The following is a 14,287-nucleotide window of genomic DNA, read 5'->3' on the forward strand; positions in this document are numbered from 1 at the left end:
TAGTGAGGTATTTACTCTTAGTGAGGTATTTCCTGTTAGTGCGGTATTTCCTCTGTTAGTGCGGTATTTCCTCTGTTAGTGAGGTATTTCCTCTGTTAGTGCGGTATTTCCTCTGTTAGTGCGGTATTTCCTCTGTTAGTGAGGTATTTCCTCTGTTAGTGATGTATTTCCTCTGTTAGTGATGTATTTCCTCTGTTAGTGAGGTATTTCCTCTATTTGTGAGGTATTTCCTCCGTTAGTGAGGTATTTCCTGTTAGTGAGGAATTTCCTCTGTTAGTGAGGTATTTCCTTTGTTAGTGAGGTATTTACTGTTAGTGAGCTATTTCCTCTGTTAGTGCGGTATTTCCTCTGTTAGTGTGGTATTTCCTCTGTTAGTGAGGTATTTCCTGTTACTGCGGTATTTCCTCCGTTAGTGCGGTATTTCCTCCGTTAGTGAGGTATTTCCTCTGTTAGTGCGATATTTCCTCTGTTAGTGCGGTATTTCCTCTGTTAGTGAGGTATTTCCTCTGTTAGTGATGTATTTCCTGTTAGTGCGGTATTTCCCCTGTTAGTGCGGTATTTCCTCTGTTAGTGCGGTATTTCCTCTGTTAGTGAGGTATTTCCTCTGTTAGTGAGGTATTTCCTGTTGGTGAGGTATTTCCTGTTAGTGAGGTATTTCCTGTTAGTGAGGTATTTCCTCTGTTAGTGAGGTATTTCCTCTGTTAGTGAGGTATTTCCTCTGTTAGTGAGGTATTTCCTGTTAGTGCGGTATTTCCTCTGTTAGTGCGGTATTTCCTCTGTTAGTGTGGTATTTCCTCTGTTAGTGAGGTATTTCCTGTTAGTGCGGTATTTCCTCCGTTAGTGCGTTATTTCCTCTGTTAGTGCGGTATTTCCTCTGTTAGTGCGGTATTTCCTCTGTTAGTGAGGTATTTCCTCTGTTAGTGATGTATTTCCTGTTAGTGCGGTATTTCCTCTGTTAGTGCGGTATTTCCTCTGTTAGTGCGGTATTTCCTCTGTTAGTGCGGTATTTCCTCTGTTAGTGAGGTATTTCCTCTGTTAGTCAGGTATTTCCTGTTGGTGAGGTATTTCCTGTTAGTGAGGCATTTCCTGTTAGTGAGGTATTTCCTCTGTTAGTGAGGTATTTCCTGTTAGTGAGGTATTTCCTCTATTAGTGCGGTATTTCCTCTGTTAGTGAGGTATTTCCTCTGTTAGTGAGGTATTTCCTCTGTTACCGAGGTATTTCCTCTGTTAGCGCGGTATTTCCTCTGTTAGTGCGGTATTTCCTGTTAGTGAGGTATTTCCTCTGTTAGTGAGGTATTTCCTCTGTTAGTGCGGTATTTCCTCTGTTAGTGAGGTATTTCCTCTGTTAGTGCGGTATTTCCTCTGTTAGTGAGGTATTTCCTCTGTTAGTGAGGTATTTCCTCTGTTAGTGATGTATTTCCTGTTAGTGCGGTATTTCCTCTGTTAGTGAGGTATTTCCTCTGTTAGTGAGGTATTTCCTCTATTAGTGAGGTATTTACTCTTAGTGAGGTATTTCCTGTTAGTGCGGTATTTCCTCTGTTAGTGCGGTATTTCCTCTGTTAGTGAGGTATTTCCTCTGTTAGTGCGGTATTTCCTCTGTTAGTGCGGTATTTCCTCTGTTAGTGAGGTATTTCCTCTGTTAGTGATGTATTTCCTCTGTTAGTGATGTATTTCCTCTGTTAGTGAGGTATTTCCTCTATTTGTGAGGTATTTCCTCCGTTAGTGAGGTATTTCCTGTTAGTGAGGAATTTCCTCTGTTAGTGAGGTATTTCCTTTGTTAGTGAGGTATTTACTGTTAGTGAGCTATTTCCTCTGTTAGTGCGGTATTTCCTCTGTTAGTGTGGTATTTCCTCTGTTAGTGAGGTATTTCCTGTTACTGCGGTATTTCCTCCGTTAGTGCGGTATTTCCTCCGTTAGTGAGGTATTTCCTCTGTTAGTGCGATATTTCCTCTGTTAGTGCGGTATTTCCTCTGTTAGTGAGGTATTTCCTCTGTTAGTGATGTATTTCCTGTTAGTGCGGTATTTCCCCTGTTAGTGCGGTATTTCCTCTGTTAGTGCGGTATTTCCTCTGTTAGTGAGGTATTTCCTCTGTTAGTGAGGTATTTCCTGTTGGTGAGGTATTTCCTGTTAGTGAGGTATTTCCTGTTAGTGAGGTATTTCCTCTGTTAGTGAGGTATTTCCTCTGTTAGTGAGGTATTTCCTGTTAGTGCGGTATTTCCTCTGTTAGTGCGGTATTTCCTCTGTTAGTGTGGTATTTCCTCTGTTAGTGAGGTATTTCCTGTTAGTGCGGTATTTCCTCCGTTAGTGCGTTATTTCCTCTGTTAGTGCGGTATTTCCTCTGTTAGTGCGGTATTTCCTCTGTTAGTGAGGTATTTCCTCTGTTAGTGATGTATTTCCTGTTAGTGCGGTATTTCCTCTGTTAGTGCGGTATTTCCTCTGTTAGTGCGGTATTTCCTCTGTTAGTGCGGTATTTCCTCTGTTAGTGAGGTATTTCCTCTGTTAGTCAGGTATTTCCTGTTGGTGAGGTATTTCCTGTTAGTGAGGCATTTCCTGTTAGTGAGGTATTTCCTCTGTTAGTGAGGTATTTCCTGTTAGTGAGGTATTTCCTCTATTAGTGCGGTATTTCCTCTGTTAGTGAGGTATTTCCTCTGTTAGTGAGGTATTTCCTCTGTTACCGAGGTATTTCCTCTGTTAGCGCGGTATTTCCTCTGTTAGTGCGGTATTTCCTGTTAGTGAGGTATTTCCTCTGTTAGTGAGGTATTTCCTCTGTTAGTGCGGTATTTCCTCTGTTAGTGAGGTATTTCCTCTGTTAGTGCGGTATTTCCTCTGTTAGTGAGGTATTTCCTCTGTTAGTGAGGTATTTCCTCTGTTAGTGATGTATTTCCTGTTAGTGCGGTATTTCCTCTGTTAGTGTGGTATTTCCTCTGTTAGTGAGGTATTTCCTCTGTTAGTGAGCTATTTCCTCTGTTAGTGATGTATTTCCTGTTAGTGCGGTATTTCCTCTGTTAGTGAGGTATTTCCTCTGTTAGTGCGGTATTTCATCTGTTAGTGCGGTATTTCCTGTTAGTGAGGTATTTCCTCTGTTAGTGAGGTATTTCCTCTGTTAGTGAGGTATTTCCCGTTAGTGAGGTATTTCCTCTGTTAGTGAGGTATTTCCTCTTTTAGTGCGGTATTTCCTGTTAGTGAGGTATTTCCTCTGTTAGTGAGGTATTTCCTCTGTTAGTGAGGTATTTCCTGTTAGTGAGGTATTTCCTGTTAGTGAGGTATTTCCTCTGTTAGTGAGGTATGTCCTCTGTTAGTGATGTATTTCCTGTTAGTGCGGTATTTCCTCTGTTGGTGCGGTATTTCCTCTGTTAGTGAGGTATTTCCTCTGTTAGTGAGGTATTTCCTCTGTTAGTGATGTATTTCCTGTTAGTGCGGTATTTCCTCTGTTAGTGAGGTATTTCCTCTGTTAGTGAGGTATTTCCTCTGTTAGTGATGTATTTCCTGTTAGTGCGGTATTTCCTCTGTTAGTGAGGTATTTCCTCTGTTAGTGCGGTATTTCATCTGTTAGTGCGGTATTTCCTGTTAGTGAGGTATTTCCTCTGTTAGTGAGGTATTTCCTCTGTTAGTGAGGTATTTCCCGTTAGTGAGGTATTTCCTCTGTTAGTGAGGTATTTCCTCTGTTAGTGAGGTATTTACTGTTAGTGCGGTATTTCCTCTGTTAGTGCGGTATTTCCTCTGTTAGTGCGGTATTTCATCTGTTAGTGCGGTATTTCCTGTTAGTGAGGTATTTCCTCTGTTAGTGAGGTATTTCCTCTGTTAGTGAGGTATTTCCCGTTAGTGAGGTATTTCCTCTGTTAGTGAGGTATTTCCTCTGTTAGTGAGGTATTTCCTCTGTTAGTGAGGTATTTCCTGTTAGTGAGGTATTTCCTGATGAAGACGTCACCTAGACTTTGAAACTCGTTGAATAAACCACCATTCTTTATGAGATATATACGTCTAGACCTGATTCAGCAGCGCAGATTATATCCACATTAACCCTTTCATTCATCTACAGTATCCCACAGTAATGACTCCTCCCTTTCCCTGTAGGTCTGGCTCATACTGTAATGGTCCTCCCTTTTCCGGTAGGTGTAGGTGACATTGTAATGGGTCGTCCCTCTTCCTGTAGGTCGGGATCACACTATAATGGCTCTTCCTTTAGGTCCGGGTCACACTGTAATGGGTCGTCCCTCTTCCTCTAGGTCAGGATCACATTATAATGGCTATTCCTGTAGGTCAGGGTCACAATCTAATAGGTCCTCCCTTTTTCCGTAGGTCAGAATCACACTGAAATTGGTCCTTCATCTTCCCGTAGGTTACGGTCTCACTGTAATGGCTATTCCCTCTTTCTAAGGTCAGTGTCACACTGTAATGGCTCTTCCTGTTGGTCGCGGTCACTCTACAATGGGTCCACCCTCTTCCCATAGGTCAGGATCACACTATAATGATTCCTTCCTCTTCCCCCAGGTCAGGATCCCACTGTAATGGGGTCTTTTTTTCCCATTATTCAGGGTCACACTGCAATTGGTCCTCCCTCTTCTTGTAGGTCAGGAACACTCTGTAATGGCTATTCCCTCTTCTTGTAGGTTGGGGTCACACTCTAATGAGTACTCCATCTTCCCATAGGACAGTATCACACTGTAATGGCTCCTCCCTCTTCCTGTAGGTCGGGTTTGCGCTGTAATGGGTCCTCCCTCTTCCCGTAGGTCAGGGTCACACTATAATGGCTTTTCCCATAGGTCAGTATCACACTGTAATGACTCCTACCTCTTCCTGTAGGCCGGGGTCACACTGTAATGGGTCCTCCCTCTTCCTGTAAGACAGAATTACACTGTAATGGTTCCTCCCTCTTCCCGTAGGTCAGGATCACACTGTAACTTGTCCTACATCTTCCCATAGGTTAGGGTAACTCTTTCATGGCTCCTTCTTCATCTTGTGCGACAGGGTCACACTGTAATTTCTCTTCCCTCTTCCCATAGGTCGGGGTCACACGGTAATGTCTCGTCCCTCTTCACGTAGGTCAGGGTCGTACTGTAATGGCTCCTCTCTCTTCCAATAGGTCAGAATCACACCATAGTGGGTCCCCATCTTTTCATATGTCACAATCACACTTCAATGGCTCTTCCCTTGGGTCAGAGTAACACTGTAATGGCTCCTCCCTCTTCCTGTAGGTCGGGTTTGCGCTGTAACGGGTCCTCCCTCTTCCCGTAGGTCAGGGTCACACTATAATGGCTTTTCCCATAGGTCAGTATCACACTGTAATGACTCCTACCTCTTCCTGTAGGCCGGGGTCACACTGTAATGGCTCCTCCCTCTCCTGTAAGTCAGGGTCTCATTGTAATGGCTCTTCCTGTAGGTCGAGGTCACACTGTAATGGGTACTACATCTTCCCGTAGATCAGTATCACACTGTAATGATTCCTCCCTCTTCCTGTAGTCAGTATCACACTGAAGTTGGTCCTCCCTCTTCCCGTAAGTGAAGGTGACATTGTAATGGGTCCTCCATCTTTCCTTAGGTCTGGGTCACACTATAATGGGTCCTCCCTCTTCCCATAGGTCAGGGCCACTCTGTAATGGGTCCTCCCACTTTCTGTAGGTCAGTGTCACACAGTAATGGCTCCTCCCTCTTCCTTAGGTCACAATCACACTATAATGGCTCCTTCCTCTTCCTGTAGGTCGAGGTCACACTGTAATGGCTCCTCCCTCTTCCTGCAGGTCAGGGCCACATTGTAATGGCTCCTCCCTCTTCCTGTAGGTCAGGATCACACTGTAATGGCTCCTCCCTCTTCCTGTAGGTCAGGATCACAGTGTAATGGTTCCTCCCTCTTCCTGTAGGTCAGGGCCACATTGTAATGGCTCCTCCCCCTTCCTTAGGTCACAATCACACTGTAATGGCTCCTCCCTCTTCCTGTAGGTCAGGGCCACATTGTAATAGCTCCTCCCCCTTCCTTAGGTCACAATCACACTGTAATGGCTCCTCCCTCTTCCTGTAGGTCAGGGCCACATTGTAATGGCTCCTCCCTCTTCCTTAGGTCAGGATCACACTGTAATGGCTCCTCCCTCTTCCTGTAGGTCAGGATCACACTGTAATGGCTCCTCGCTCTTCCTGTAGGTCAGGGCCACATTGTAATGGCTCCTCCCCCTTCATTAGGTCACAATCACACTGTAATGGCTCCTCCCTCTTCCTGTAGGTCAGGGCCACATTGTAATGGCTCCTCCCCCTTCCTTAGGTCACAATCACACTGTAATGGCTCCTCCCTCTTCCTGTAGGTCAGGGCCACATTGTAATGGCTCCTCCCCCTTCCTTAGGTCACAATCACACTGTAATGGCTCCTCCCTCTTCCTGTAGGTCAGAGCCACATTGTAATGGCTCCTCCCCCTTCCTGTAGGTCAGGATCACACTGTAATGGCTCCTCCCTCTTTCTGTAGGTCAGCATCACACTGTAATGGTTCCTCCCTCTTCCTGTAGGTCAGGGCCACATTGTAATGGCTCCTCCCCCTTCCTGTAGGTCAGTATCACACTGTAATGGCTCCTCCCTCTTCCTGTAGGTCAGCATCACACTGTAATGGCTCCTCCCTCTTCCTGTAGGTCAGGGCCACATTGTAATGGCTCCTCCCCCTTCCTGTAGGTCAGGATCACACTGTAATGGCTCCTCCCTCTTCCTGTAGGTCAGGATCACACTGTAATGGCTCCTCCCTCTTCCTGTAGGTCAGGGCCACATTGTAATGGCTCCTCCCCCTTCCTGTAGGTCAGGATCACACTGTAATGGCTCCTCCCTCTTCCTGTAGGTCAGCATCACACTGTAATAGTTCCTCCCTCTTCCTGTAGGTCAGGGCCACATTGTAATGGCTCCTCGACCTTTCTTAGGTCTCAATCACACTGTAATGGCTCCTCCCTCTTCCTGTAGGTCAGGGCCACATTGTAATGGCTCCTTCCCCTTCCTGTAGTTCAGGATCACACTGTAATGGCTCCTCCCTCTTCCTTTAGGTCAGGGCCACATTGTAATGGCTCCTCCCCCTTCCTGTAGGTCAGGATCACACTGTAATGGCTCCTCCCTCTTCCTGTAGGTCAGGGCCACATTGTAATGGCTCCGCCCCCTTCCTGTAGGTCAGGATCACACTGTAATGGCTCCTCCCTCTTCCTGTAGGTCAGGATCACACTGTAATGGTTCCTCCCTCTTCCTTTAGGTCAGGGCCACATTGTAATGGCTCCTCCCCCTTCCTTAGGTCACAATCACACTGTAATGGCTCCTCCCTCTTCCTGTAGGTCAGGGCCACATTGTAATGGCTCCTCCCCCTTCCTGTAGGTCAGGATCACACTGTAATGGCTCCTCCCTCTTCCTGTAGGTCAGGGCCACATTGTAATGGCTGCTCCCCCTTCCTGTAGGTCAGTATCACACTGTAATGGCTCCTCCCTCTTCCTGTAGGTCAGCATCACACTGTAATGGCTCCTCCCTCTTCCTGTAGGTCAGGGCCACATTGTAATGGCTCCTCCCCCTTCCTGTAGGTCAGGATCACACTGTAATGGCTCCTCCCTCTTCCTGTAGGTCAGGATCACACTGTAATGGCTCCTCCCTTTTCCTGTAGGTCAGGGCCACATTGTAATGGCTCCTCCCCCTTCCTTAGGTCACAATCACACTGTAATGGCTCCTCCCTCTTCCTGTAGGTCAGGGCCACATTGTAATGGCTCCTCCCCCTTCCTGTAGGTCAGGATCACACTGTAATGGCTCCTCCCTCTTCCTGTAGGTCAGGGCCACATTGTAATGGCTCCTCCCCCTTCCTGTAGGTCAGTATCACACTGTAATGGCTCCTCCCTCTTCCTGTAGGTCAGCATCACACTGTAATGGCTCCTCCCTCTTCCTGTAGGTCAGGGCCACATTGTAATGGCTCCTCCCCCTTCCTGTAGGTCAGGATCACACTGTAATGGCTCCTCCCTCTTCCTGTAGGTCAGGATCACACTGTAATGGCTCCTCCCTCTTCCTGTAGGTCAGGGCCACATTGTAATGGCTCCTTCCCCTTCCTGTAGTTCAGGATCACACTGTAATGGCTCCTCCCTCTTCCTTTAGGTCAGGGCCACATTGTAATGGCTCCTCCCCCTTCATGTAGGTCAGGATCACACTGTAATGGCTCCTCCCTCTTCCTGTAGGTCAGGGCCACATTGTAATGGCTCCGCCCCCTTCCTGTAGGTCAGGATCACACTGTAATGGCTCCTCCCTCTTCCTGTAGGTCAGGATCACACTGTAATGGTTCCTCCCTCTTCCTTTAGGTCAGGGCCACATTGTAATGGCTCCTCCCCCTTCCTTAGGTCACAATCACACTGTAATGGCTCCTCCCTCTTCCTTTAGGTCAGGGCCACATTGTAATGGCTCCTCCCCCTTCCTTAGGTCACAATCACACTGTAATGGCTCCTCCCTCTTCCTGTAGGTCAGGGCCACTTTGTAATGGCTCCTCCATTTTCCCATAGATCAGTATCAAACTGTAATTGTTTTTCCCTGTTATAGATCAATGTACCTTGTTAATTTTTTTAAAAGATGTTGCTTTTCCTCTTGACTGCTATATTTATGTTTTATTTTCCCTTTGTCAGGTGGTTACTAAGAGAACCTTATATTGATCCAAGCAGACTGAGCATATTTGGGAAGGTAATTCATCAAGTTATCACCTAATCCTCCTTGCTGGGTTGCTATGGCCTCAACTGTAGGTTCCCTACTGTATCGGTTCTAGCTATAAAATCCTTATTGTAGGGTTTATGGCTGCAGGTTCCCAATTTCGGGGGTTTCAGCTGTAGAATCCCAACTTTATGGGTTCCGGCTGATGTTTCTCAACCATAGCGGTTCCATCTTTACGTTCCCAACTGCGGGGGTTTGGGCTTTAAGTTCCCATTTGCGGGAGTTCTGGATGTAGGTTCCCAACTTCTCCATTTTAGAAGAGATTGCTATCAGTTCCCAATAGTGAGTGTTCTGGCTGTAATTTCCCAACTTTGGGGGTTCCGCCTGTAGATTCCCAACTGCAGCAGTTCCAGCTGTGGGTTCTACATTGTTGGGTTTATGGCTGTAGGTTACCAATGGCCCTTGGGTTCAGGCTCTAGATTTCCAACTTCGGGGGTTCTAGCTGTAGGAATTCCAGCTGTAGATTATCTACTGTGCGGATTTTGGTTGCAGGTTCACAACTGCGGGGGTGCTGGTTGTAGGTTCTCTACTGTTGTGGATCTAGCTGTTGGGTTTATGGCTGTACGCTCCCAATTGCAGGGTTCCAGCTTTAATTTCCCAAATATATAGGTTCCACCTATAGGTTCCCTACTGCTGGGGTTTCAGCTGTAGGTTCCCTACAGTGGGAGTTCTGGATTTAGGGTTCCAACTTATGGTTGCTGTAGGTTCCTCATTGTAGAGGTTTTGGCTGCAGGTTCCCAATTGCGGAGGTTCTGGCAATAGATTCCCAACTTCGTGGATTCTGGTTGAAAGTTTCCCACTGTGGCTGCTCAAGCTGGAGGCCATTGTAGCAATTCTTGCTGTACAGTGGATATAAAAAGTCTACACACCCCTGATGAAATGCCAGGTTTTTTTCATTAAAAAAATCATACCAAGATTAATTTCAGAAATGTTTTCTCCTTTATTATCACCCATAATGTGTACAAATCCATTGAGAATCAAACTTTTTGAGGGGAAAATAAAAATCAGAAAACTAAAATAATGTTGTTGCATAATATTATTGGGCATGTGGTTTTGTTCAGAATCAGCCAATCACATTTCCCCTCATGTAACATTGTAGCCAGTGCTTGGCTGCCATCATTTACAAGGATTCTTATCAACCTATTAAAAAGTCTTGCTGTTTAACCCCTTAACGACCGCTGATTTGCCTTTTAACGGCGGCAATTAAGGGGCCTTATTCCTCAGTGCAGCTTAATGGCGCTGAGAAATAAGTGTATAGCGCCCCCTGCGTCGGAAAATCTTTGAGGTCTCAGCTACGAGGGATAGCGGAGACCCTGAAGAACATGATTCGGGTCAGTTTTTACTGTTCCCCGTCATTCGGTGAATAACTGCAATCACAAAAAAAAAAAATCAGATTTTCAGTTCATTTCTCTCTCCTCTGATATGATCTAGCATAAAAGAGGAGAGAGAAATGGAGTCCCCCAAGCCCTCCCGGTACCTTTGCCATCACCGGACCCTCCTCCTCTGTCCCCCGGCCCTCCACATCATCTTCCTGGAAGGAAATGGTGAGATCTGCCGGCTGGTACCCAGCACCAATTAGAGATTTTTCCTATTGGTTCATTTTGATCACTGTGATAGACCCTATCACAGTGATCAAAATAAAGTAAATCAAACCCCCATTTGTCACCCCCTTAGTTAGGTAAAAACAAAAAATGTAAACATTTTATTTTTTCCCATTCTTTGCAGTTAGGGTTAGGGCTGGAGTTAGGGCTAGAGTTAGGGTTGGGGCTAGGGTTAGGGCTAGGGTTAGGGCTGGGGCTAGGGTTGGGGTTAGAGCTAGGGTTAGGGTTGGGGTTAGAGTTGTGTTGGGGTTATGGTTGTGTTGGGGTTAAGTTGGTGTTGGGGTTAGGGTTGTGGTTGGGGTTGTGTTTAGGGTTAGGGGTATGTTGGGGTTGGGGTTAGGGGTGTGTTGGGGTTGGAGTTAGAATTGGGGGGTTTCAACTGTTTAAACTAATACCATAAAACTTTAAAGTTTATTTCTAGTTATAATTAAAAAAACAAACAAAACACAAATTCAATAATGTAGCACCAGGTCACTAAAAATATTTTTGACCCACTAGTGACAGACCAGACAGTAAGGTAGGCTAGAGTGTGGATATACCTGCTTCACCCTATTCACCCCTATCTTAGCCCTACCTGTCTGCGGAGGCTGGCACACTCTTGAACACAATATGACGCCCCAGTTTCTCGGCGGCTCGCCCTCCTGGCCCTAGAAATCCCTTAATACATAAATAATATACAACCAGGATACCAGGAACCAGGGGACTTTATAATACCTGCAACCAGGTGCTGCATCTGATTCCCCCTTATTAAATCATAAAGTGAAGTATCCAGATAATACCCCTACGAAAAATCAACTATACCAAAAAAAATCCAATCATTATGCAACATAACAGTAAACAAGGATCCCTAACCAATATCTGCCACCACAAAATCTGTCTAGTACAAATAATCTTAATAATCTGGCACTCTAGGGGGAATTTGGGGCAATCCTATTTAGATAACTATAATTATTATTATTATTATTTTTTGTTATAGCGCCATTTATTCCATGGCGCTTTACATGTGAGGAGGGGTATACAAAATAAAAACAAGTACAATAATCTTAAACAATACAAGTCATAACTGGTACAGGAGGAGAGAGGACCCTGCCCGCGAGGGCTCACAATCTACAGGGGATGGGTGAGGATACAGTAGGTGAGGATAGAGCTGGTCGTGCAGCGGTTTGGTCGATCGGTGGTTACTGCAGGTTGTAGGCTTGTCGGAAGAGGTGGGTCTTCAGGTTCTTTTTGAAGATTTCGATGGTAGGCGAGAGTCTGATGTGTTGTGGTAGAGGGTTCCAGAGTAGGGGTGATACGCGAGAGAAATCTTGTATACGATTGTGGGCAGAGGAGATAAGAGGGGAGTAGAGAAGGAGATCTTGTGAGGATCGGAGGTTGCGTGTAGGTAAGTACCGGGAGACGAGGTCACAGATGTATGGAGGAGACAGGTTGTGGATGGCTTTGTACGTCACGGTTAGGGCTTTGTACTGGAGTCTCTGGGCAATGGGGAGCCAGTGCAGGGATTGACAGAGGAGAGAGGCCGGGGAATAGCGGGGGGACAGGTGGATTAGTCGGGCAGCAGAGTTTAGAATAGATTGGAGGGGTGCGAGAGTGTTCGAGGGGAGGCCACAGAGCAGGAGGTTGCAGTAGTCAAGGCGAGAGATGATGAGGGCATGGACTAGGGTTTTTGCAGATTCTTGGTTGAGGAATGAATGGATTCGTGAAATATTTTTGAGTTGAAGTCGGCAGGAAGTGGAAAGGGCTTGGATATGTGGTTTGAAGGAGAGATCAGTGTCAAGGATTACCCTGAGGCAGCGAGCTTGTGGGACTGGGGAGAGTGGGCAGCCATTTACTGTAATGGTTCGGTTCGTTGGGTGGTCGCGTGAGATGGGGGAAAGATGATGAATTCTGTTTTGTCCATGTTAAGTTTCAGAAATCTAGCGGAGAAGGATGAAATAGTGGACAGACATTGAGGGATTCTGGTTAGCAGGGAGGTGATATCTGGTCCAGAGATGTAGATCTGTGTGTCATCAGCATAGAGGTGATACTGAAAGCCATGAGATTCTATGAGCTGTCCCAGGCCAAAGGTGTAAATGGAGAAGAGCAGGGGCCCAAGGACTGAACCTTGCGGGACTCCGACAGATAGGGGGCGAGGTGAGGAGGTGGTGTGTGAGTGGGAGACGCTGAATGTCTGGTCTGTTAGGTATGATGAGATCCAGGATAGGGCCAAGTCTGTGATGCCAAGGGATGAGAGGGTCTGTAATAATAGGGAATGGTCCACTGTGTCAAAGGCAGCCTACAGGTCGAGGAGGAGGAGGAGGACAGAGTAGTGTCGCTTGCTCTTGGCAGTTAAGAGGTCGTTGGTGACCTTAGTTAGGGCAGTTTCAGTGGAGTGGTGTGACCGGAAGCCAGATTGTAAGCGGTCAAAGAGGGAGCAAGAAGAGAGATGGGAGGACAGTTCAAGGTAAACGTGTTGTTCCAGTAGTTTGGAGGCATAAGGGAGAAGTGATATAGGGCGATAGCTAGATACAGAGGATGGGTCAAGAGAGGGCTTTTTGAGGATAGGTGTGATGGAGGCATGTTTAAAGCTTGAGGGGAAAACACCAGTTGTTAGTGATAGGTTGAAGAGATGGGTTAGGATTGGGATGAAGACTGTGGCGAGGTTTGGGATGAAGTGGGATGGGAGCAGGTCAAGTACACAGGTGGTGAGATGCGATCTTGAGAGTAGAGTGGAGAGTTGATCTTCTGTAATGGTGGAGAAGTTGGTTTTGAAGGTGGAGGGCAGGGAAGTCGGGAGGAAGGGCTCTGGGGCTTGTTGACCAAAACTGTCTCTGATGCTATCAATCTTCTGCTTGAAAAATGAGGCAAAGTCTTCAGCGGAGATAAGTGGGGAGGGAGGAGGTGCTGGGGGACGGAGGAGAGAATTGAAGGTGTTGAATAACTCACCCTAGTAAATCCCCATAGTGAACCCTACCTGTCTGCGGAGGTTGGCACCCTCTTGAATGCAATGTGGCGCCCCTGCTCCTCGGCGGCTGACCCTGGTAGCCCTACAATTCCCTTAATACATAAATAATATACAACCAGGATACCAGGAACCAGGGAACTTTATAATACCTGCAACCAGGCTCTGCATCTGATTCCCCCTAGAGTGCCAGATTATTAAGATTATTCATACTAGACAGAGATTTTGTGGTGGCGGATATTGGTTAGCAATCCTTGTTTACTGTTATGTTGCATAATTATTGGATGTTTTTTTGTATAGCTTATTTTTCGTGAATTTGTGTTTTGTTTGTTTTTTTAATTATAACTAGAAATAAACTTTAAAGTTTTATGGTATTATTTTTTCCAGTAAGCCTTTTTTACACTAATCCAGTCAATATAGTAAATATACTTTTTCAGTTTCTACTGTTTAGGCACATCAAGGGGTCTCCAAACATGACATGGTGCCTGTCATCGATGACAGCCAATTTTGTGTTCAAAAAGTCTTAACGATGCTCCCTCCCTTCTGAGGGTTTTGGTCACTAAAGGGTTAAGTAAGATTTTCCTGACATATTCTGGTCTGTAAACAGCTGACCACTTAGCAAAGGATCTCATTGTGGAAAGTTGTTAGTCAGGACAAGGTATAAAAGCATTTTCCAGGTATTAGATTTACTGTGGACACTGTGAAGAAGTCATCAAGAAGGGTCTGAAATTTGGCACAACAGTGACATTACCGAGAACTGGATGTCCCTCAAAAATTGATGAGAAAATTGGTCCAGGAGGCTGCCAAGAGGTCGACAGCACCATTATTGTTGCTGCAGCAATTTCTCAGCGCTCCTGGTTGTGCACTGCGTTGTGACAACAATCTCCTGTATTCTTGAAATGCCTGTTTTTTGGGATTGGATAGGAAAAATAGAAGCCTTATCTTACAATGAAAAACATAGGTTCCCAACTGTATGGGTTCTTGCTGGAGGTTTGCCACGGTAGCCGTTTTTGTTGTAGGCTCCCCACTGTAAGTAGGCTGTAGGTTACCCAGTTT

General features: G+C 45.9%; 1 protein-coding gene across 8 annotated transcripts in view; it reads left to right on the forward strand.

Annotated features, from left to right (window-relative positions):
- DPP10 (dipeptidyl peptidase like 10) overlaps positions 1-14,287 on the forward strand; it is a 652,879-nt gene that overhangs the window by 605,654 nt on the left and 32,938 nt on the right. For 7 of the 8 annotated variants that reach the window (XM_077273449.1, XM_077273443.1, XM_077273442.1 and 4 more), the window contains one exon: positions 8,608-8,662. In XM_077273449.1, coding sequence (XP_077129564.1) covers positions 8,608-8,662 — 55 coding nt within the window. Of the gene's footprint in view, positions 1-4,299; positions 4,379-8,607; positions 8,663-14,287 lie in introns of all 8 variants that reach the window. The other variant, XR_013217894.1, reaches the window with a different exon arrangement.

The sequence above is a fragment of the Ranitomeya variabilis genome, chromosome 7 (assembly GCF_051348905.1).
Source record: "Ranitomeya variabilis isolate aRanVar5 chromosome 7, aRanVar5.hap1, whole genome shotgun sequence".
NCBI classification, from domain to species: domain Eukaryota; kingdom Metazoa; phylum Chordata; class Amphibia; order Anura; family Dendrobatidae; genus Ranitomeya; species Ranitomeya variabilis.